The sequence below is a fragment of the Myzus persicae genome, unplaced genomic scaffold (assembly GCF_001856785.1).
Source record: "Myzus persicae strain clone G006 unplaced genomic scaffold, MPER_G0061.0, whole genome shotgun sequence".
Lineage (NCBI taxonomy): Eukaryota > Metazoa > Arthropoda > Insecta > Hemiptera > Aphididae > Myzus > Myzus persicae.
The window spans coordinates 94797-121207 of NW_019104199.1; the positions used below are offsets into that span (position 1 = coordinate 94797).

The following is a 26411-nucleotide window of genomic DNA, read 5'->3' on the forward strand; positions in this document are numbered from 1 at the left end:
ATTTTTCTATAACGAAAAACGATTTTTGAAAAATGTGGACGTATCCGGTTTTGGCACCGAGGCCTTCATTTGTCCTTTCTCACAACGAAATTTGTTTATTTCAAATTACGTTTTCTAAAAAAAATTTTAGAAGTTCGGCGCCTCCACCATGAATGTTACGTGGTAACAATTAAATTATTGTCTATCACTACTGGTATACGGTGTGTAATTGTGTGTCCGTAGTGATAGATCATGTACCAAACGGGGGAATGTGAGAGGATTTGGATGTTCGACAAGACAAGTTGTTATACCGAGTATGATTTAACGTATATTTAAAATGTAAAACAAAATGTAATATAAAATATTTTACTTTACCGATGACCTGGCAGCAACAATACACGGAGCAAGTGTTGAGACGAGACTAACTTCGTTCGACTGACGAATGTCAAGCAGGCCGAACGATTATTATAAATTTTGTTAACTATACAAAATAGTTATACATATATATAGCTTTACTCTGTGATATTACAGAATGGATAAAAGATGACCCGCGCATTTATGATATATGTATAGTATATAATACCATACGTAATATTATAATTATAAAAATATGACAACACCAATAAATGTTACATTAACTATTGAATAGGCTGTGCATTCTACACCAATGAATGTTATATTAACTTATAAATAGGTTGTCCATTTAACCTCAAATAATTCTTGTATATACTTCAAATAAATTAGTTAAATTATTATTTAATTTTAATATTTGTGTAATAAAACATTTAGATAAATGTGTTTAATGTGTTTAGGGTAGGTACTTAAAATAATTTGACTCACCCACCAAATGATTCTGGTAGAAGTAATGGTGTTAGTCCTTGACCTAGGTACTTTCTTGACTAATAATTTTGTCGATGAATCAAAATCTGAAGTGCTGTTACTCTTTATATTAGTATTCATATTGTTTATAAATTAAATACTTAACTATTTATTTAATAATGAACTTTAGTATAGTGGCATTACCAAAAAATAAATAAATATTTTGGTTAAATAGATTAAAATATTATATGTCAACGTGTACAATGAAATTTCACAGTCAAAATTGAAATCTGCAACCTTATATTATACAATAAAATATTAAGTTTTATTATTTATTATATAGGCCAGAAGATACCCATTCCTTCATGTTTATATACAAAATTGTCAACAAATTAAATTAGGCAAAGTAAAAAATACAAATGTTTGGTTTTCTGGTAAATATAATATTTTTATTGAAAGTAAAATATACAATTCATGATACATTTTCAATGGTACAGAAAAAAGCTTATAATGATTATACTAGTATAGCTACAAGGTAAATACTTGTACTACAAATATATTATAATAAAAATACCTTAATGTTTTATACAATTAACTGTAAACATATGAAGTGTCTATAAGTACCTAATTTATAATAAAATATAAATTATAGTGCATATCGTAATGTTGCATACAATTTACCATCACCAAGAACTCTAACAGCAGGTAACGATTCAGGCAAATCATTTATATAATACCCAATAAGATTTGTTTCAGTCTCATCATATTTTTTTAGTTCATAAGCATGAAAATGATCATCAAATCCAACAGTAAAAAAAAGTTCACACACTTAATATGGAACAGTAGAACCATTGATAAAAATATTAATTATTTGAGCAAAAATAAATCCGTTTAAATCGGTAAAATACAATTGAGAACGTTACGGTTGAGAACGTTATTTTTGGTAACACGATTGAGAACGCTCTATATATTTTTTTTTTCCAACGTTGCCAAATGTTATCGAAAGATTATTTGAGCACGATAATCGGCTATCGAACGATAAAGAACGTTATACCTTTTTGGCTAAACGATTGATCCGGTTGATATTTAATGTTTATCGGATATTATTTATAACTTAGATAGCAGATATACGAGAGAATGACTTCGTCTCACTAGTCGTCGCATAAACGTTAACGAAGTATTCGTCAGTTTATAAAATATTATATTAAAATCTACTAAATATTATAATAAATTACAATTTTAAATTATCACTCGTCAAATAATGGAAAATAATGAAATTAAAATTATACGAAGTGAAGGAGGTGAAGATCTAGTACTATTAGATAGTAATAAATATCATTTTATTCGGAAACGTAAAGACACACGGTTGAAATGGAAGTGTTCAAATAATAAATGTACTGCAAGTATTCCAACAGACTCAGAAAAAAAATTATTGATTCAAAGACTCGGTAAGCATTATCATTCCGATATCCCTACCTCTATTATAGAACGTCAAGTTGTACGTGAAAACTGCAAGCGAAAAGCCGTAGATTGCATTTCAACAAAGCCGAATAAAATAATACGCACTGAACTTTTAACAGACAATTATTCGACTCTATGTCATAAAGACTATAATACGATTAGGAAAACTATGTACACCAAACGAAGAAAATATTATCCACCATTTCCTAAGTCACTAGATGAAGCATTTACTCAGCTTAAGGGAAATCAAAATGAAAACAGTTTTATGTGTAAAAGTCAGCAATTTATTCACGTATCTGACAATCAACTGTTTATATGTTTAACTACAATACAAAATATGGAATTTATGACGACTTGTACTGACTTTTTTGGCGACGGTACATTTGAATATGCACCGAGATATTTTGTTCAGCTTTACACAATTCATTGTTTTAAAAATGGCCATTATGTGCCTGTAGTATACTTTTTTTTAAATGACAAATTAAAAGAAACGTACAGTAATATGTGGAAGTTTATTATTGATTTATGTTTTAAAATGACAAACCGAGTGTTAAACATCACTAATTTGCACTTGGATTATGAACTTGGAGCCCATAAAGCAGCGATAGAAATGTTCCCTCAAGTTAATATTATTGGTTGCAGATTCCATCTAAGACAAGCATGGTGGCGAGAGGTAAATTAAAAATAAATTATACTTATAATTATTTTGTTATTTTAATTTTTAAAACAGTAAACTTTTAAAATTATAGCAATAAAAAATTGGAAAGTATATAATTTTAATTGAAACATTTATTTTTATTTTAGATAAATAGTGAAAGTAAACTACGAAATGCATATAAAAATTCTGATGACGCCCTAGGAAATTGGCTTAAGATGTTTTTTGGTCTTCAATTTATAAACCATGACGAAGTTGAAGATGCATTCGTGGAGTTAATCGCTGTTTGCCCAAATGAAGAAATTGGTCACATTTTTTCAGATTATGTTTTAAATAATTACATAGAACCTGGATGTCCGTTCAATGCGAAATTGTGGGCAATGAAACCTTCGGAAAATCCCAGGTAAGTTTCAAATAAATTATACATGCAAATTAATAATTACTACAATTAATAACTTTCTAGGACCACAAATGCCGCTGAAAGCTTTCATAGAACATTTAACAGCCAATTTTACAGTTCTCATCCAGCAATATATATTGTTATTCAAACACTAATTGAAACACAATCAGAAACTGTATTAAAAATAGCAACGATAGAACAGGGTAAAAAAAAAGAAATGCAAATAAAACAAAAGGAAAAATTAATTAATATTCATAATAAATATATGTGGTATGTAGCAAATAAAAGTTCAGGTAATTTATTAAAATATTTAGATTATGTCGGATCACGCTATCCCGCTATAACTAATATATAGGTAACTCATTTGTAATTACATTTTTTATACATAGGTATTACATTTTTTACTTTTTTTTTTACATATTTATTACATTTTTTTATAATACTAAATTTTTTAAAATCTTTTAAACATATTTATATTACATATAACTTTTTTCTAGAATATTTGTTAAATGATAAATAATAAATGATATGGCAACGTTGCACGTAAATTCGTTCTCAATCGTATTCTTTTTTGGGTTTTTTTAGGGTCAGTGGTAAGTTCTTTGTTATTTTTAAGTGTTCTCAATCGTTCGGTCAAAAAGGTATAACGTTCTCAATCGTTCGATAGCCGTTTAAATTGATTTCTACTATCACCAGCATACCCGGTTTATAAGTAATACCTTTAAATTTTATCCAAGATGCTGAAAATGCCTTTGGACTTATATCTGAAGGAAATATAAATTTTAACTCTACTATACTACTAATTTTTAAATATGACCCAACTTTTAAGTCTGGTTCTAATCCTTTTTTTAGTTAAAAATCGATGAACCATTTGCAACTGAAGTTTATGTGATAAAGTATGGACAAAATTTATACGATTTGGTATGGCATTTGCATATGCTTTTAAAACCTTGTGTTTTGATTCAAATCTTAAAGAAAATGTCAAAGAAATTGGGCTATTTTTAAGAAGGAGACGACCATAATGTGTAAGGATATGAAATTTGGGTTTTAATGTACTATTAGAAAAATGTAAATATAATCTGTTATGTTCTGAAACTAAAGCATCTAGTAGATGTGCACATTCTGGCTGAAGTACTTTAGCACAACACAGATCAATAATTTTCCGAAGGTGTATATATAACTTCCAAATTTCGGTTTTTAATGGAACTAGTTCTCCTACAATGAGTCCAAAATACCTAAAAAAAATACAACATTTCAGATGCCGACATAATAATAGAACCATTTTTTAAATGATTGAGACTAATAGGAGGTGGAGAATTTTTTTTGTCAATTACACCATACTCAAACAATCTTACCCGATGGTTTAGATCTTCAAGTGAAAAATATTTAATGCTTATTAAATAACTAATAATAATGGCCATATCATATCTTGCTACACCTTCTGAAACATCATGCATAAAGTCACATACACTATTGACTGTTACATGATAGTTTGAAATGGAATTAAATACAGAGTCCTCAACTATACCAGTTTCTGAAACATAGGCTTTAAGAATATCCAACTTTATCTATATCTATATATTTATTTTTATAAAGATGAATTTTCGTCTACATGCTTGTTGATTAGTATTAATATGCTTAATTTGCTTATTTATTTAAATTAACTCATCAAGTTATTAAATTATTATTTTGACCAAATACTGAATCAACTACATATTAGTATATTACGTATCTACACAATCACACATTGATGCATCAATAGTACCTTTTTGTAGTTCATACTATACCAATACATTACATAATATTAATAAATTACCTATTTTTTTTAGTGGTCCTGCGAACTGACAAATGTGTCACTCTCAAGTGATTTATCGGTAATAAACCATGTAATTTATTTAAATTATTCAGATCATGAATATTAATCAACTATTCAATTTTGAAAATGAAAATGTTTTCCAAAGTAACATTGGGTGTTTTTATTGTTTTTATAACTATTATACTAAGTACTGAGTAGGTACCTACTGGCTACTACCTACCGTAAATACCGTCTATCATTTTGTGTTTAGTGTATAAGCATTTCAAGATGTGAATGTCATAACTCACAATTAATATATATTAATATTAATTAGGTACCAGCACGAAAATAATAATGCCATTATAAAAAAGTCCAATCACATCATATGCTATGATAATACTTGATTATTTGCATTGGGCACGGATTAAAGGTGGCAAGCGAGGAATATCCCCGGAGCCAACGTATGTAAAGAGCCAATAATTGTGTAGTTAGTTTTAAAATTGTATAAATTGTTCATGAGTGGGTACCACTCTGGTGTACAGTTGTGTGTCTTTGTATAATGAATGTTTTTTTTTAAAATTTAATGATACATAATTGGATTTGAAAAACGATGCTGAGCGGAGACGTGTCATCCTAGCATACTTGTTTAAATACCTAATCAAATTTAATTATTACAAAAAAAATATCTCATAGCTATAAATAGGGGAACTTTCCTGTACTCTTTTTTATATAATATACATAATATAATTGTTCGAATTATTGGAATTATATTCTTTCGATTCTTTTCAATTTGATGTACTCTGCCTGTTTCTAATTTAGAAATTATAGATTTAGAAGGATTTTTTTGGACTTCAAGAAAATGATCAGCGCTATATACACAAGTTTTATGATATTCCCGATTTGAGTATTCATTGAAATCTTCTATTGCCTTTCTCCAGTTATTATATTTATTTTTTACTAAAGCACCCAATCCCTGAGAATTATGTCAGACTTAGAGAAACTTACATATATTTTACAGTAAGCTCCGTTTTATTTAGTTGAATATGCCAGCCAAGGAAATTTTAAAAGCCAGGAATATTGAAATGTTTAATGTTTTGTTTTATTTTGTACAATGTATGATTTTGATGGAAATTTGTAATCTATTTGTGGAACCCAAATTTGTGTCAATACAATAGCTATTTCTTTTTCAGTTAATGTTCGATTAATATAAAATCCAATATCATGACAATTATAATCAGTATCAATGGTTGATTGCGAGGTTAATTGGGAATCACAACTCAATGGGTTAATATTTGGAACCATTAATGATTGTTCATTGGAATCCATTACTTTAGACGACTTTTTAAACTCACTTGATACAGTAGAAGGCGATAGTTCTTGTTTGGACTGTATCTCAAAGAAAGAAGTTATAGAATTTTGATTTTTTTGTGACATTTCAATTTTCATATTTAATTCAATCTCTTTACTTTATATCTGAAATAATTATAATACAAAAATTGTATTTTCTAGGTCATAATAGTTTTACAATTAAAAATGCATAATGGATTATTCTAAGTCTAACGATCATGTGAATATGTGATCCTAGTATTAATACTTAAATAATAAAGCGACTAGAAAAAATGACTTAAAAATATTACGATTCTATATAATTTAGATAAAGAATATTATATAATATGCTTATTGTTAGTTAAAAAAAAAAATATATAAGTTTTTAATTTTAATAAATAATATTAATTTAAGAAAAAATTATATGCACTTGTGAAAAATAAATATTAAAAATAATATAGGTACTCACCAATGACAATATGATAATATTACTATTACAATGTATGTTTTATCTGCCTTGTTTCTTCGACGACGATTAAATGAAAAATGATTCAAATTCAATTGATAAAAAATAATATGTTTTAAAATAAATGTACATGGATATTTAAGATCCAACGTATTAATATATTTAAAAAAAAACATCATTGTAATATATTAATATCTAAATAAACACAATACAAATTCCCGCCGGAAAAACAAGTAACACAGACACAAGACAGGGCACTTTCCCCCCCTCTGGAAAAAAATATTATGAACTTGTAGCTCAATAAATATTACCACAATATTACCTTATTACCGAAATTTTTTATTTTGACCCCCCTAAAATGTTACCTATGGTCGCCCATGACACCATCATAAGGATTTAGAGGTGAATTGGAAACCCTTTAGTCAACGTACGTCCCTAACAAGTACGACTATTCATAGGGGAGACTATGACGAAACCAACAACACCCTTCCCATAACCATAAGTCTAAAACTGTGCAAATAGTGAGGTAAACAATACCGACGGTAAGCACGGATCTGCACGGTGGCACACCCGTGGTATACTACAGTGCGGTCCACGAAAAGTAGGCCGCGATCGTCAAGCGCCTACCGGCCGGTTTACAGTACGGGTTTCCAAACGTTTTCCCGCCTAATATAATTTCAAATCATGTAATGTAGGTACTATATAATGTAAAAAAAAAATATCATATTAAAGTAGACATTAGACTATTATAAACTGTAAACTTCTATTGTACAATATAACTAACAAAAAGGCAAAAACAAATTCAAACTTTAAAACCCGCGTTAATTACAAAACCAAAGTTGAACACAAGAAATATTATAACGCAAGCCACGGTACGACTTTTAAGACGATACGAATATAACCACACAAAATTATTGTTATTATTATTTGTGATAACATACCAACGAGTCAACAAAAACAAAAACTAAAATGAGAAGGAATACCGCCAGAAAACCATCCATAACTACAATAAAATAATAATAATAATACTCCTTGGTTTCACTAAAAACGGCCGGTAGGCGAGTGACGATCGCGGCCTACTTTTCCGTACCTATACTGACCGCACCATAGTCGGCACGGAACACCATATATAAGCCGGTCACATTAACGGAGCTCACACAGGCTTCCATCAACACTACAATCGTCAACATATCCAATTAGAAACAAACTGGTTATACGAGGCGGTAATTGACGATCACAGCGCTCTTGCCTACACCACGGACGAATCAACATAACGGGGAATACACTCGCCATACGAGGCGGCAGCTGACGACCACAGCACTTCTACTTACACCACGGGCGGAGTTGCGAAGACACTTGTTGACACGAGGCGGCAATCACCGATCACGGCCTTACTACTGGAATATCGATATTTTTCAAAAAATATTTGAGTGAAAAATCGAAATACATCGACGGTAGAGGATATTATGAATTTTCACTTAGGTCGTAGAAATATAGAATAATAGTGGTAGACAGAAGTAGATTATCTTCCTTTAAATTTTTCTTTAATACATATTAAAATACCTATACCTACATTGTTCAGTATTGAACACTTAAACGTAGCTTGTTTGATATTTTTTCATTACCAGGAAAATGTATGAATCATTAATTTTTTTTTATTGGTTATATGTTTAGAAATATAATTAATAATATTAAATACAAATGTTCATAACTCATATATGTGTTATAAAAAGTTTTTAACTTGGCAGTTATAAAATAACTAGTTAAATATTATTGATAATATTATTTATTTAGTTCAATGTAACATTATTATTTTTAAAAAATATATTCATGTATACAATTTTTTTTATTTCATGTAATGGAATAATAATAACAATAAAAATAATAATGATAATCCAGCACTATAGGAAACAAAATGTAGTGTTGTACAAAAGTTTCAAGATAAATTGTTTACTTGGAACCTATAATTATCTAGTCTTTAAATAATATTAAATAATCTGCCGTAGGGCGCACAGGGTAAACAATATTAACACAGACGTATTTAATACAGTATATTATTAAATATGATAATTTATAAAAACTAATAATATAAAAAAATGCTCAGTAAAAAAAAAATTATACACAAATGCTTTAAAACTAGAATAGCTAGAAAGCTAAATAACTATAAACTAACTAACTACTAACTAACTAAAACCAATAAGTGTCATCTATCAACCCCAGGAACAACAGCTTTGAAAGTCTTTCCCCCAATAATCTAAAAACAGATTAATTAATTAGTAAAATACGAAATATATAGCTTTATAATATAATAATTTATATTCAATTATAATAAATAAATCACCGGTTTCTTTCTTTGGAAAGAGTAGCTCCAGCTTTTGAAAACAGCCCTTCTGACGGAACAGATGTCGCAACCACACAAAATACTTTCTGAGCTTCCATATGAATCAATGGGTATACCGACTTCATATCTTCCCAAGTTTCTAAGGGAAGTGACTGGTGTTGATAAATAGTTCATTACGAGTTGATCCGATGGTGAATTATTATGCCTACTGCTGGATGCCCTAGTCCGTCTTTGGGCTAGTCCTTGATGGTATTCCCAGACGTATTGCGAACTTTCATTGGTTTCTTCTTCTGAAGACGACGATAGTGACATTTTGTTGTTAGAAACCATTTCCTTCAGTTTTTTTATGGCATTAGCACAGGCGGCCGGGTCTTTGAAATGTAAGTTCTTAAAGCGCGGGTCTAATAATGTCGCCACAGGACAAAGATTAAAAATTTTTCAAATTGCCAAAGCGCTTCTGCAACTGGCCAATGACAGAAACTTTAAAACTTTCCCTTAATTCAGTCTTGGGTAGTTGAGAACTTACACCATTGGTCAAGCAACTGACAATGGGTAAAACCTTACTAATTGTAACAAAGTTCTCAGCTGACATCTCAATTTCCAGAGGACTCAAAACCACAATTATATCATTTACCTCTTGGAGCCGTCCAACTGTTATCATTTCTGGGCCATCAGGCCGTGTTAGCATTATATCAGATATAGTTTTAGAGAGCTCGACAAATCTGCAGCATGTAAAAAACACTATTCCAACGTGTACTGACATCGAGTATCAATTTTTTAACTGCACCTTCTTTTATGCCTAAATATTAAAAAAAACTGTAAATTAAAAATAAATAATAAATAAAATTATAAATATATTTTGTTTAGAACATAAGTTTTCTATTAAAAATTAATATGCCTTTATTTAACTGTTGTTTCCTAAGTTCATCACTAACGGATGTGCTACGTTTGAAATGTTTAACAATTTGACAGAAGGGGAAAGTGGGGCAGAACGGGACCCTAAGGTAATAAAAAATTTACTATTGCTGTATAATTGCTGTATAATTATTTAGCATAGCTTCATTGTTTTTAAAACAGCAGACCCACCTTGTGTCACAAATTCTTAAAACATTAGTAATAATAGCTTTTTTTATTCTTAGTTTTGACTGGATTTCAGATAATTTTGAATAGTTAGAAGGGCGTGAGAATTGAACAAATACAGCCTCTAATATATTGAACATATTCAGAGTACTCTAAACATGTATTAATTTAATAATTAATGAGTACTTATATCAATAGTTTGAGTCTTAAAAAATCAGTTATAGCTGCTAAATTATAATTTGCATCCTAGCCACTTGAAACATTGGCAAATCCTTTAAAGCGTTCATATTAGGGCTTACGATTTCACGTGTACTTATATACACGGGTACACGTGTAATTATGAAACCCGTGTATTGATCCGTGTATTTAATGTTACACGTGTATTTAATATAACACGTGTATTTAATATTACACGTGTATTTAATATAACATGTGTATTTAATATTACACGTGTATTTAATATAACACGTGTATTTAAGGGCTTGAAACCGAAAAAAAATTCCGATTTCGGTTTCGGTTTTGGATACCAGTTTTGATTTTTTCCGATTTCTGTTTCGGTTTTGGATACCGGTATTAATTTTTTCCGATTTCGGTTTCGGTTTTTAACGGTTTAAACAGGTGTTCAAAATCGGTAACGAAAATAGGTTTCAAGCTCTGTTTAATATTACACTTGTATTTAATATAACACGTGNTTTCTTACAATTTATAAACCAGAACTATACAGTATACATACAATATTGTCTATCTTATCTTTATTTATAATCGCTCGGACTTGGCAAATAATAAAATATAATATTATTAATCGGTTAGTTCGTGTCACGTCGTGGTCGCGTTTATTTCGTTTTTCGTTGTGTTAATTCGTTCGTTTGTACAATGCCTAAAATAAAAGAATCTACTTCTTCGCGCTTGAGTGGCTACGTAAATGAATTTGGTAGAGACGTATTTACAACAGATGGGACTATTTTACTCTGCAAAATTTGTAACATTAAAGTTGCGGCTGAAAAAAAATTTTCAATTCAGCAACATATTTCAAGAGAAAAACATATTAATGGATTAAAATTGATGAAAAAAAAAAATGAGAAACCTCAACAACTCTTAAATAACGTATTAAACAATGATAAAACAAACATTTTTAATAAAGAACTTTGCATGGCTATGCTATCTGCAAATATTCCATTCAATAAACTGAAGAACAAGTTACTTAGTAATTTTTTAGAAAAACATACAGACAAAAAAATTCCAGATGAGTCTACATTGCGAAAAAACTATGTCGATAAATGTTTTAATGAAACTATTAATTCTATTCGAAAATACGTTGAACATAAAAAAATATGGGTTAGTATTGATGAGACCTCTGACGTCGAAGGTAGATATGTTGCCAATGTAATAGTTGGTACACTAGAAATATCTGAGCCCGGAAAATCGTTTTTATTAAACTGTGAAGTGCTGGAAAAAGCTAATAATAGCACTATTACCAAATTGTTTGACAGATCTATGGGTATAATATGGCCAAATGGAGTAAAACACGATAATGTTTTATTGTTTATCAGCGACGCAGCTCCATACATGGTTAAAGCAGGTAAAAATATAAAAGCTCTGTACTCAAAAATGGAACACGTCACATGCCTCGCACACGGTCTACACAGGGTAGCTGAAGAAGTGCGAGAGCATTTTCCTAAAGTGGATGCATTGATATCAAATGTAAAGAAAATTTTTTTAAAAGCACCTTCTAGAGTTCTAAAGTTTAAATGTATGGGCCCAACTATTCCTTTACCACCTCAACCAATACTGACACGTTGGGGTACTTGGATAGAAGCGTCGGTATACTACTGTGAATATTTTCAATTTATTAAAACAGTTATTGATGGATTTGAAGAAAACGATGCCATAGCTATCAAAAAAGCGCAACATTTAATGGCAGACAAAGAAATTGAAGCTAACTTGATATTCATAAAATCCAACTATGGAAATATACCAAGCTGTATAACACGCCTTGAAGCATCAGATATACCTCTAGTTGAGGCAATGGGTATCGTAAATAATGCCAAAACTTGTATTTTAAATAATACAAGTAGTTATGGAGAAGAAATTAGAAAAAATTTAAAAAATGATTAAACAAAAACAAATAATCTAATATAAAAACAAAAATGTGTTTCAAGTTAAGCTTTATAAAATTAAAATAGGTAAAAATAGAGGGTTCATAAAACTGTATAATCGCATTACTGGTTTAATTGGACAAAAAATATAAAAAATACCTATTACCTACCTATTCATTATTATATTTTATTATACAATATACCTAAATTATGTTTTACGAATGAAATTGTATACTTACCTGGTGTAGCTTACACAGTACGTAAAATGCTATGAACTATAATGAAGCGAACTGCAAATGTCGCAAAATGCCAAGATGCCAGATGGATAACGATCGTTTACAGTAAAGAGTAAACACAAATACACAAGTGAAATGTCTGAAACTCAGAAACGAACGTCTGACAGACGACTGTACTGAAGACAAAATCACGAAATAATAAAATAAAATTAATCTAATCAAATCATATCTATATATAATATAAATATAATAATCGTTAACACCGCCAGACCGTTGTCGCGCGCCCCGCGGCCCGTACTTCACTCATTGCCTACGTGTTCCATGTCTAAACATAGAATTCGTTTTACACACAGATAACAGTTATAATATTTATCGGTAGACGGTGGTTTTACCCGACTTTTTAATATTGGATCTGGATGGAGGACGAAGCATATTATTATGGTTATGCGGAATAGAGCGGTGCGGTAACGGAAAATTACGTATAATGTATTATTAATATTTAATAATAGGGAGTCAATAACGAAAATGTTGAAATCAAGACAATAAGTAAAATTGCTATATTATATTATAGCATATTATTATTGTATATAGTACATTGTACGATAAGTACAACTACAGATTTTAGATATACACCGGTTGTGACTTGTGACTAGCGTAGACTCAATAATATTTTATTCATAATTTTTTTTTAACTTATAAATTAATATTTTTGACTTATGAGGTATTACGTCTTAGCCGACGATATAATACGATAATATTATTAATTGCTGTAGTATATTTATACTGTTTTTGTTATTAACTATGTAGTACCTATGCAGTATCATGTAGTATGCACAATCTACTACAGTATCTGCACTCTGCAGTAGACTGACAGACTATACTAATACGACTACAATGTGATGCAACCATTTGCCAACCTTTTTAATATTTATTATTAATATTATTTAAATATATTTTTACTACAAGTTAAAATTTTTTGAATTAATGAAAAATAAATAAAAATTACATTTTAAATATATATATTGAATAAATTATGATACGCCAACATTCAATAAATTATTATTAAAATATATTTAATATGCATTACAATTAAAAGTTCCTGTAATCCAAAATGTTGATTGAAAAAAAAATATTTTTATTTAAATGTTTATTAATCAGTATTAAATATTTCGATTACCATTAAAAAATATATATATTTATTCAATGATGCACACATATTTTATTTTAAATATTTAAACTGCAATCTATTTTGAATATTTATACAATCGTATTGATTGATAATTGTTGTGTGGGAAAAATCGCGAATGGTTTTAACAGCGAAAACAATAATAGCGAAAATTAAAATATTCTATTATATATATTTTTCATAAAAACCTTAAAATACGTCAAAATACTATAAAAAAATACAATTAAAATTTGACATTTTTCCTAAAATTATAATATATAAGTATATAAATTAAAAATATTTGAAAAATTTAATAAATAAATAATAATAAATACAATAAATAATTATTAAATTTGGTACTTTAAATTATAGGCAACACCCCTTAGGTATTCTAGTCTGTCCCTATTGTCGTTGTCATTAACTAATTCTTTAAGTGTATCCCTTTTACGTTTTTTGGATGGTTCAACAGTGCCCGCTATGTATTGATTTATTTTCATTTCATTTAAACTCTGTTCCTTTTGAATTGCTTCAATAAATTTCCATATTGTTGGATGACATGAACTCAATAAGTTATTAAAGCCTCTATGCCATCCTTCAACATAATTATTTGTTCTGGGTAAAACAGATATAGTAGACCTAAAGCAGTTCCACAGTGAAATAGGAAATCTGGAATTTCTCCTTCTAAATCTATTTGGACGACCAATCCATGTATCCTCAAAATAGGAAATAAGTGGTTCTAACACGTCTTCATTATTAGTGTAATACGTACTTTCACACAATGTCTCAAATGCGTCAATTACGTAATTTTCCGGAACAAAAGCCAAGGCAGACAAATAACGGACTTGCAATGAAAACTCTGAGTCTGCTTTATACTTGTCTACCATTCCAGAAATAGTTTGGATTTACGCCAAACACATTGGTGTTTAATGAAAAAACAGCCACTTTTGAAAAAACTCGTTCACTGGGAACCGATTTTGCTGGTACTCAAAGTCGTCTCTTAACCATTTCATATAATCTGGGATATACATACTTTCTATCAGACCACCACTTCAAAGTTGACGATTTAGGAGGCTTTCACTCAATTATTTGTCCAACTCTACAATGCTTGCAACTCATGGAGTATTTTGATGAAGAACAGAACTGACTTGATCATCAAACTATTTCCAAATACTCGATTAAGTTTGTACAATATAAGTAGCTGGACGTTCTTTAACAAGATCGTTTGTCAATTCTAAACTAATTTGCTGTAATTTTCTTCCCAGCTTTAATTTGCATGTATCAACATTTTCACTACTGGAAAATCCAAATTTTTTAAACCTAGCATCGAGGAAAATTGTTTGTGACTGTACATCGTTGTCTTCTACACTTTTGAAGTACTTGTTCAATGGCCTTTATTTCTGCAGCCATTGAAATGATTTCTTGTTGCATATTGATGTCAAAAATATATTTATGCAAATAATCCAGTAAGAGCATATAAAAAAAATTTTGTTTTGAAATAGTTACAACATTTTCAGTACTCATCTCAGTGGTTACTTCATGAAAAATGTTTAGAAATGTACATGCAGAAGATACTACTTGCCATTCATCACCAGGAATGCAGTTCAAATCATTATTTGTTATGGCTAATGTTGACAACACACGTTCTTTTAACTTAAGTATCCTTTCCATCATTTGAAATGCTGAATTCCAACGAGTTTTGCACTCTTGAATAAGTTTAAGGTCTGGTAATGCCATTTGTTTTTGATAATTCTTTAGCTTATGTTGAGCCCCAGAACTGCTTGAAAAATTCAACTATATTTTTTATTTTTGTTATTACAGTTTTTAAATATACCAGTTCACGTTGAATACCGATATTAAGAACATGAGCAAAGCATGGGATATGTCTCCATTTGTTTTTTCGTACAGCACCAACTATATTTGCAGCATTGTCTGTGATAACTGCTGATATTTTATTATCAATATTCCATTTTTTAACAGTAGCCAACAAAAACTGGTCAAGTTCATCTGACGTACATCTATCATTGAAGTTAATGCAACCAATTAGCCAAGAACACAAATTTAGTCTCTGAATTTAGAAAATGGACGGTTAAGGCTATATAATGTTGGTTTTGATAGATGTCCAACCATCTGTAGTCAAAGATAAAGCAGTCAAATCATGTAATTCATTTTTAACTTATTCTTTAACACTTTCGTACATTTGTATGAGTCAACTATTTGATACTGTTTTTCTAGAAGGAACAATGTAATTTGCGGAACTGGACATTTCGCCGCCACCGTTTCGGTAGTGATAAGCTTTTGAATGACAAGAGTGGTTGTACTATGGTATAACAGCCGTTACACTGTGACCAACTTTAGGTGGTGTTGCATAGCAAGTCGAGGGATATTTTCGATTTGCGGAGCGGAGCGACGGCGCCGACTAGCGTAGCGACGAGTGCCGCTAACGAGGCATCACTGTAAATTATTTCGTATTGGTGGTGTGACTGCTGGATCTCTGGTATATTCTGGTACGAGTTGTGGTGGCATATTTAACGACGAAACGGTAGCCTAGACCCTGTAATTTGGTGCAAGCATTTTAATCAGATTACGGAATTAATTCTGTTTCTTCGACCAACGAAAAAGGATGAAAATGTTTGACAATAAATTTAATAATCTGGAAGTCGATAGCTTTGGATTTTGTGAGAGAAATAGGTTTACTTATATACTGTGTGATTGCACTTTGTCTAGGTAGATTCGATCGCGATGGCTCTACTGCAGCTTCTGAAACTATTCTCAATGAACCTATACTCATGGAGGCACTTTTAGATGCTGGCATGTTGGTTGGGTCATCGATGTTCTCATCATTTTCCAATGAATCTATTTGATTAACTAGTGGTCTTATTAGTGGCACGGTTACATGGCTAGTTTTAAGAAGACAATGATAATGACTAGAGCAAGGACTTTCATGCACTAAAAAATCATCAAATATGCATTTAAAAACATGCACTACCTAAAAAAATTAAAAATATGCGGTTAAATATGCCCTTAAAAAATTTAATTTAATTATTATTCACTATAAGTAAATAAATTTTAATTTTTTTTTGAATGTCGGATCCCATTCTTCTTCATTATTATCCGTTGAAAATACAAATTCACCAAACTCGATTACAAAATTACACAAACAATAAGCTTTTGTCGAATTTTTCTTTTGGCATATTACTCACGAGTCACGAACGTTATATACAAATAAACTCGCGGAACTTACACACACGTGGCAAATCTACTAGAACTAATCTAATCCACCCACTAACTATAGATAGTTACTTGATACTATAAAATTTATCTCTATCGTCTTTATAAGTTTATAACAAATTGATGATCTTGATTCATAGAAAATATTCACCGAAGTGCTGGATTTTCGATAAACCATCAAAATATGCACTAAAAGCTTAAAATATGCTCTTTCAATCAAAATTATGCCCCTTAAACCAAAAAATGTGCAAATATGCAAAAATATGCACTAAAAACTTTAAGCTTTTGGTCACAAACGTTGTGAAAGGTATTGTGTGTACTTACTCTGCATACGTTTAACTAAACCAGAAAAAACATGCAAATGCATGAGTCCTTGCTCTAATAATGACTATTTAACGAAACATATAAGTCATAAAAATTATTTAATTGCAAAAAAAAAAAATTCATAAAATTAATGTAGAAGACAATTTTTGACTTAGTTTTGCTATATTGCGTAGTTTATGACATTGATGTTGACAAGATTTTTATAATTCACAGCAATATTTGCAAGGATGTATATATCTGCGTGTTTAACACTCTCTTAAAATTTTAGATTTAAAACATGGTATTTAATATAATAGTATTAACTAATTTATTTCTAAATCTTAAATACAATCATCACGTGGAATATTGATTCAAAATTTCAAAATTTATTCATTTGTAATTTCATTATCACCATGTTTGACAACTAAATGAATTTTAATTCAGTTTAATTGGAGAATTAAATGAATCAATGAATGAGTCATTTAAACGACTCATTTTAGTGGGTAGAATCAAATGATTCGATTCATTTTTCCCATCCCTATAGTAGATTCCTTGAGTCTTAGAGTATGTTTAAGGTACATTTTTTAGCTCATAAATTATAGGTGTAATTTATTATGATAAAAATTGGTTATATATTAAAATGTGTGGTGTTAAAATTATGTACATATCTTAGGGAGGGCTTAAGATGGCTCAGAGTGGACAAAGCTTATTGGGGCTAAGCCTCCCTATATCCATATTTACGTCCATGTAATAATTTATTTATTATTTATCAATTGCAACACTGGAAGCATTATGTATGATAATTTATTAAATTTATCATATATTTTTTTCAAATAGAAAATTTAAGAATGACAGTATTTAATAATATTAATAATCGTATTTTTAAAAAAAAGTATTTAAATACATGCATATAAATAATTTAGAACATATATGTAACTATACAATAAAACATTTTGAATTGTATTCCTTAAATCATAATATATTTTTAATATTTTAAGGCTTTGGTGTACAAAAGTGTTCATATTTCGGGCTTTACATGCCATTAGCGCTCCCGGTGGTGATAACTGTGTTGTATACTATTCAATCAAGTTTTCAAATAAGTGGGGACACATTATCGATACACCTTGGTTCTATTTAATAGCAGTTGCTGATATATTGATTCAGTTTGAAAATCAATTATCTCTGCTCGTCGTCTAACCAGTATATCTTAAATAATGCTACAAAGTAAAGGTGGTAAGATTATTTACCACTTCGACATGTTTACGCGAGTAAAACGAATTTAATAACAGAAACATATATCAATATACTGTGTGCCAATATAATACGTATTAAATATAACTTTGAGAAATATTTGGTATCAATATTTTAAGAATTGATGGTAAAAAAAAAACTTGTCGGTAAATCATGCTACCAGTACCCTATAAAGTGTTAGAATTGGCTTCAATAATGCCATTGGAACAAAATATATTATCTACAATATTTTTTTCCAATTTCCTTTAAACTTTGATTCACGTTTATATGTATATATTCAACTGTCCTATTATTTTGTGCGCATAACGTTTTCAATAATTTCTTTTAGATAACGAACAATTACATCATTAATTTGACTTTTTTTGGACTCGACTACATGGATATTTAATGCTTTTTCATTTTTTAATACCTCGGAGTCATCAATATCATCGGAAAATGGTAGTTGTCAGAAAAACGATAAGAGTGGTTAACCGGTGGTTAAATATTATGATTATACGACAACAAGGGTGTTGACAAAATTGTAAAATATAAGTATCACATAATAATTTTTAGGTATAGGCTGTTTTTTAGCTTTTACCACGACTGACACAAACTTATATTGACTTATATAACTTATTTAAATATATAATAAACCAAGTGCAACGCAAATAATGGAACGATGTGTCACATGAGAGTTTGTAGGTAAATACAAAATACTAGCACAAAACCTGCCAACAATTGAATGTACACATATATTATAATCACAGGTTATGTTCGTTATTAAATTTTAAAATTTGTCATTGATTAAGTTTTTAGAGAGATAGGTAATAAAATGAAAATTCATATTAATTTATAATAATAATTTATTAATCATTTGCTTCTTGCAGTAGCAATTCTTGTTATGATTTAGATTTTCTCGTTTTCTCGAATACTACTTTAATTTCACTAATATTTTTTGCTATGCAATTAGTAATTAATTGAAAATTTTTATTACCTAGATATTGGCCAATTAGTTGGGTCATGTAACCATCAACCTGATGACCTGCCCTTCTTAAAAATGTAAGAATGCGATCAGGAGCAACATTCTCTATCATATTTTGTATAAGCCACCTAGTTCCAGAAGTATTTCTATTTCTAATTCTTGCTCTTGAAGAATTATCAGAACGAATCTGAAAAAAAACACAATTATTTAAACTGTTCCTAAAAATATATTGACTTTATGTGTTATTTACATTCAAGTTTTGAGAGACAAGTTTGAATAATATATAATCCAAAACTAATTCAACTGAAACTTGATTCTTTATTATATATAGAAATAAAAAAAAATTAATTTTTGAAAGTTCTACTTTTAAAGCGGTTACCCGTAAAAACCACTATGGGCTTACACAATTTTTTTTTTATTAAACATTTTGTAATATGTATTAATATATTAGGTATTTTACCTGTGATAAAATAAAAGTACATAGTTTTTACAAATAACAATTTTACTTAGTATGATAATCTTTAAAACAATTTTTGGTTACATTGAGACACAATGCAACTTCATATATTGAACAGGACCATTGAGGTTCGGATTTAGAACTGCAATAAGCACATTTTCTAAATCCACTTCTTATAGGCATATGTTCAGCGGCATTGAAACGTTTTTCCTATAATACTTTGGGCTTATAATTATTTCCAAATTGTCATGGTTTTTTAACTCCGCGTTGTGAAGGCTTTGTATTACCAATCAATGCAGTGGCTACAGCTAAACGAAAATCTTTGAGTGAAATAGTTTTTCCTTTATTGTGTGAACTTACAGTGAATAATATAAATGCATTATGTACAGCGAGATCGAAAAAATGAAAAAAAATCCTCATATAGCATCTTTTGATTTTACGATTAATTTTGTACAAGGTCATCAGCATATCAGCCTTATCAACATACCCCATGTGGACATTGTAGACTTTTACAAGTTGAGGACAAATGACGATTTGACTAGCTCCATCTTGCCCAAAGTTAGGTATCACTAAGGTCGCTTGGCTACCGACATATGTTGTTTTTGGGGCACGTTACGGTCCATAGGGTAAAATCGGTTTATGCCAGTTAAACTCATTCCATAATAGGTGAACATCCAGTTCGCCACTGCTTCGATTAATGTAGCCGTCCCTGATATGAACCCAACAACGCTCTTGTGCTCCTGAACCTGTATTTTGATATACCGACACTGTACCGAAAAATGTCTCGCGCTATCAGCATTCTGTTGACGTGATAGCTCTCTGAGATATATGATATATGATAAGTCTTAGATCATATACTATGGATGGACTGGATGGAGCCATGCCACGATAGATTGAAGCACATTTAAACGACAAGGCTCAAACAATGATATCGATGTGCGCATGCACAAGACTAGCTATCGCACATTTAGTTGTTGATTACTGATTGATATTAAATACATTCCAGAGTTTAAAAAAAAAAAAAATTAAAGGACAGTTGTTAATAATTGTTGTTTGTTCAAAATGAACTATACACATAATATGCTAATTAATTGTTATTACTTATTATTCTGTTGTTTTTAATAAACATGTATAATTCTTGTTTATTATGCCTACGATGTTATCATAATAATCCAGGAATATCGTTGCACCAGTAAGCGCATTTATATTTTATTATAACATAATTACTAATTTTATTCTACTACATAAATTCTACTACTATTTAATATCTGTAGACTAAAGGTACATTTATAATAGATGTCTGTAGGCAGTTAACCTTAATAGCTGATATGTATTATATAATTAGATAATTATTATTGTATAGATTTCCTAAAGATCCATCTGTACGGATACAACGGTTGAATGATTGTGGATTTACCGAAAATGACTCTTAGCCGTCCCTGTGTAGTCGTTGAGCATGCGAGATTCTATGCTTACCGAGTGATTCCACCACGCTGTGGTTGTGAAACTGATGATGTATGGAACTAGCCAGTCCTGCCCTGACCATTCCTGTCTAATCGGGATGACGACGTCGGGATCAGGCATCCCGACGTTGCCATTTAAATCGCCACTTTGCATCACCTGGTATTCCGTGATGGTGATAACTGTTATCCTACTTACGCCATCGCCCCTCCCTGGTTTTATCTGTTCGCTTTCTTGGTCATTGTGCGCTGGAGTTCCAAGAATGGACTAAGTCCTACACTTCATAGAAAGGTATATGAGTTGCGAAACTCGTCACCCTTCTGATGAAGGCACCTTCCTTTCCTTACGGTCTAGTCGGCATCGCCATGTGAGACCCGACTTGACTGTCCGATCGCCCTTCTTGCGCGGAGGGACCGTGTGGCCTCCCCGGCAGCAGGGGTGTTTCACTTGGCTTCCAGTTTAGCTTCGAGATGTTATCAATTCTCTTTGCCGACTACTGGTAAAGCCGCGGAACTATCCAACCCGCTGCTTAATATGGTTTAAGCAACCGCACGATGATATACTCCTATCGGAAGAGTGGCTGGGCTCCCGGGAGAATGCTCACCGATAGCTTTCGCCTGACCAGCATTGCGGCCAATAACCACTATCGTCAAGTGAATGACTGCCACTACGAATCCGATCCCAGACGTCCACACCAGTTTTACCCGGTGCTTGGTTCCAGACGTCGTTCCCGTAGTACTAATTCCCAGTTTTACAACCAGGCATCTAAAGTGCGATGTTTCGGTCAGCGGTGCATCATTGCTACCGGAATAGCTAGCACTTGGCCTCACTACTATTTACTTTTTCCAGATACAAGAGGGCTAGTGGTGGGCCCTAACAACGCCACGCTCGTAGGTTGCGCGGTGGTCGCGGCCCCTCATTTTATATTTTTACAATGGAGTGAGTACTCCATTCTCCACGCCCCGCCAGCGCCTACAGGCTTGTTACGGCCGTGCATCGTTTACCACGCGCCTCCGGCGCACCTAGTGGTTTTACCCACGTAGGCCACTGGCTGAGTTTAAGCGGTTGTTACCCCGAAAAGCAATTTCCCACCGACCTCTCGCCATCAACGTTTTTCAACACAGCACCTCGCATCCCAGATGCTTACTCGACCCGAGGGAGCGAGTGACAGCCGCCGGGATTCGCAGACATCACCCCGAAGAGTTTATTCCATGATTCCCCGTCACCGTCCATTCGCTACCGCCACGCGTCCCAGACGCTCTCAGCTTTTAAAGCATGAGTCTCTACTCATCAACGCGACCCACCGCATGAACAACCGAAACTCCTTCCAGAGTCCGGGAGTCCCCACGAGGCACCGCAGCTCACACGGCCAGGGTAGACCGCTCGACTCCACGAGGTCTCTCAGCGCCTTTCTTATGTCCGAGAGTGCCTCACAACTGAATACGACGTGTTCCATCGTGTTCGTGTCCAGTGCTCCGCATCCCGAACACTCGTCAGTCTCTGATTTAGAGAAGCGGTGTAAGTATCCCATAAATGTCCCATGCCCCGTTAGGAACTGGGACGATTCGTGATCAACTTCCAACCAGCTACTCTTCAACCTATCTTTCACTTGAGGGAAATAGCTATACGTGAGTCTACGCTTCTCACTAGCCTCCCACCGTGCTTGCCAATCGGCAATTCTTTCCTCCTCTACCCTCATTCTTGTCTCCTTCCCGAGGCCTTCCCTCCTACTCCTAGCCAGGCGACCCCATTTTCTCACTTCTAGATCCAACGGCAACACAACCGCCAGCACAGGCAGGGCCTCCTTACTCGTAGTACGATATGCCCCCGTTACCGCCAAGAGTGCTCCACGCTGGGCCCCCAAAAGGAGACGTTTCATCATCCGATCTGAAGCGGTTTCACCCCACACTGCGGCCCCGTAAGCCATCCTCGGCACAATTACACCTAAGTATAATCTGCGCGTCGTACGGCCACTAAGACTCCAGGTAGAGGCTACAATCCACCTGATTCTCTGAAACATGGGAGCCGCCTTCCCCGCTACTCTTTTCACATGGTTCTTAAAACTCCACCTATCGTCCAGAGTCACTCCGAGATAATCCATCTCTGTGACTTCCACCAGCCTCTTCCCGTCCATCCTAACCGTGTAAGGCGGAGTTAGCTTTCCCTTCAGACACATGACTTTCGTCTTTGCGGCTGAAAAGGAGAGTTTCATTCCGCCCGCCCAGGACCCTGCCCTGCCCAGTTTGTCCTCCGTCTTCTGGATCACCTCGGCACGAGTCCGACCGGCTATCATCAGTAACGCATCATCCGCGTAGCCAATGGATAGTTCTCCTTCTGAATCATCAAGAGACAGTAACGAATCCATCAGAATCTTCCAGAGCTCCAGACCGAACTGCGAGCCCTGAGGACAACCCTTGGACAGCCTCCGCTCACACCTCCCCGTCGGCACTGTGATACTGGCGTATCGACCCCTAGATAACTACGGGTCGGCTCACACAATCTCCTCGTCGCTCCAAGCCTTTTCATGTGATGCAATATCGCCGACCACCATGGGTTATCGAACCCACCCGAGATATCCAAAAATACCCATAGCACGAACTTTTCCGTACGGCTTTCGGTCCATTCTCTCATCTTCAATATTGAATCCGTGGTACTTTTGTTTCCCGTAAATCCGAATTGATTCTCGTTCATTCTCGGTTCTATCTTTTCCCTTAATCTAAGACAGATTAGGTACTCCAAAACGCTTTTGACAGCACTGGAAGTAGACTTATCGGTCTATATGATTTCGGGTCAGAAGCATCCTTGTCGCGATTTTTCAATAGGGGCACCACAGTGGCTCTTTTTCACCCGCTCGGAAATTTTGCTTTTCGCCAACACTCGTTGAAAAGAGCGGTCACTATCTCTCCGGTCGCTGGGAAAGACATTCGGAGTATTCTGGCAGTTATGCCGTCCTCTCCCGGTACCTTATCCCTTCCCATTCGCCAAATTGCTCTTCTTACCTCCTCTTGAGAAAATTCTACTGGGTGGTCGCTATCGCTGGTTCCCGACCAGTCCGTTTCTCCAGTTTCCCCGAGTCGCATTCCAGTCTCCTTGCGGATTCTTTCATGTTCTTCGGTTTCACCTTCGTCCGTATCTGGTGGTACTAGAGATTTAAGCAGTAGTTCCAGTGTGTCCACAAGACCTGTAGTACGCACGCTGCGAGAGTCCATATTCGCGCCTTCCTTACACCACCGGTAGGTGGACCCCCGTGGCTTCTCGTTACCCTCCTCGGTAGTAAACTTTCGCCAGGTCCGCATCTGTTCTTTCCTTCTTCCTCCAGTATACTTATTCCTTTCCCTTCTAAAGACTTCCTCTAATGCGGCTGTCCTTTCCTCGCATCCCTCGGCCCGTGGCCCGGGGATTTTTTCGTCTTATCCGCCTAATGAGCCGCCTCTGCGTATCGAGACTCTCCGTGGACCACGAAGGAGCCCCGAACGCCCGCGCCCTCACGTACTGCATCGACTTCTTACACGCGTCACTAATTGCCGAGGTTAGGTAATCCGCTCTGGAATCGATATCTCCCTCCAGCCAGCTAGATTGACCGTCAAACAGTCTCTCTGCCAGCCTTTGACGAAATATGTCCCAGTCGGCCTTCCGGACATTGAACCTTTTACTCGTACTAATCGTCGTCTCTTCCTCATCCCAATCATAGTCGAATAATATTAGCCGATGATCACTGGATATCGCGTCCTCGACCACCCTCCAACCAGATACTTTCACCGCGGCTCTTACCGACGCAAGCGTCAGATCAAGTTCGCGGATTCTAGTATAGAAGGTAGGTGTTGAACCAACATTACAGCAGATCATGTCCCCGGCCATTATCATGTCGCCTACCGTTGCACCTTTCACGTCCGTATGTGTGTCATTCCATAGTGTAGACCTGGCGTTGACGTCACCCCCTATGATCCAGTCCGCACCACCCAACTCACGGATCACTTTCTCCAGCCTTTCGACATGGAGTTCAATTCTCTCAGAGAATTGGAAGTACGTGCTGCCCACATGGAGGCTCCGGTTCCCGCTTCGGATTTCCACTATTACCGTGTGAGTCCCGCTAAACTGCGTGATAAGTGTCGTCCCCAATAAAGGGTTTAGCTTTAGATTTCCATATTGGCGTATAATTTTGTTTTATATTACCAATTTTTTTTTTTTTACTAGGATTTTCTGGCGGTTGTGAGTCTACATTTGAAGTTCCAGCCATTTCAAAATTATGATTTAAAACTTCAAATGTACCACATATGTCACTACTGAGTACATTTGTATCGTCATTTATTACAATTGCATTATCGTCTACATTTTTCTCATCAGTGAGACAATCAACATCTGGGGGAATTATAATAATATCAGTGGGTTCATCATCACTCACGTCTACATTATCTAAAAACTCCAGTATCTCTTCCGATGTTTTTAACCTTTTGAACTCACTCATTTCTATAATAATAAATACTAAAATGTAAATAAACGTACCTACCAATGAATAATTAAAAAAAATAAAACTTACTTAGGCAGACTTACAGCGATTGACCAAACCAATTATTGCAGAAACAAAACAGATATAGAAAATAGAATTACAAAAATAAGTTGCAATGACCAAACAGATTTACGAACAAACGCGATAACGTCGTCAACTAAATCGTGTCTATAATCTCAATTACTCGGTATTGGATATTTATAAATTATTATAATAATAGCTGTTGTCAGAAACATCAATGTACGAGGGAACACCGCGTTATCGCGTCCGCCAAGGTCACAAAACGACCGGTACTGGAATTTATATGCTACAAACCGCCAACGTTGCGTGTACGCAACATAAACTTTGAACTTCAAATATTAGTATGAGAAATGAACGAAAGTTAATACAAATGATCTAAACACATCGAATACCATTTGAAAAT

The 26411-nt window shown here is 33.3% G+C and overlaps 2 protein-coding genes across 2 annotated transcripts; one reads left to right on the forward strand and one right to left on the reverse strand.

Annotated features, from left to right (window-relative positions):
• The first annotated feature begins 3132 nt into the window (after positions 1-3132).
• On the forward strand, positions 3133-5181 carry LOC111039870. The gene is made up of 3 exons (XM_022323514.1): positions 3133-3317; positions 3378-3517; positions 5144-5181. The coding sequence occupies exons 1-3, from the start codon at positions 3133-3135 to the stop codon at positions 5179-5181; spliced, it is 363 nt and encodes a 120-aa protein (XP_022179206.1).
• Positions 5182-9088: 3907 nt separating this feature from the next.
• LOC111039871 lies at positions 9089-10609 on the reverse strand. The gene is made up of 6 exons (XM_022323515.1): positions 10577-10609; positions 10329-10474; positions 9732-9964; positions 9452-9643; positions 9243-9381; positions 9089-9155 (listed from the first exon to the last, which is right to left on the reverse strand). Exons 1-6 carry the CDS (start codon positions 10607-10609, stop codon positions 9089-9091), a joined length of 810 nt encoding a protein of 269 aa, XP_022179207.1.
• Positions 10610-26411: the final 15802 nt, after the last annotated feature.

Excerpts from the sequence above, each read along its gene's own strand:
- LOC111039871 (XM_022323515.1), bottom strand. The coding sequence starts at position 10,609 with ATGAACGCTTTAAAGGATTTGCCAATGTTTCAA. Across the intron at positions 9,382-9,451 it reads ACGGACTAGGGCATCCAGCA|AAACTTGGGAAGATATGAAG; the intron begins GTAGGCATAATA and ends CACTTCCCTTAG. Across the intron at positions 9,156-9,242 it reads CTTTCCAAAGAAAGAAACCG|ATTATTGGGGGAAAGACTTT; the intron begins GTGATTTATTTA and ends ATCTGTTTTTAG.
- LOC111039870 (XM_022323514.1), top strand. The coding sequence starts at position 3,133 with ATGTTTTTTGGTCTTCAATTTATAAACCATGACGAAGTTGAAGATGCA. Across the intron at positions 3,318-3,377 it reads AAACCTTCGGAAAATCCCAG|GACCACAAATGCCGCTGAAA; the intron begins GTAAGTTTCAAA and ends ATAACTTTCTAG. Across the intron at positions 3,518-5,143 it reads AATAGCAACGATAGAACAGG|TGGTCCTGCGAACTGACAAA; the intron begins GTAAAAAAAAAG and ends TATTTTTTTTAG.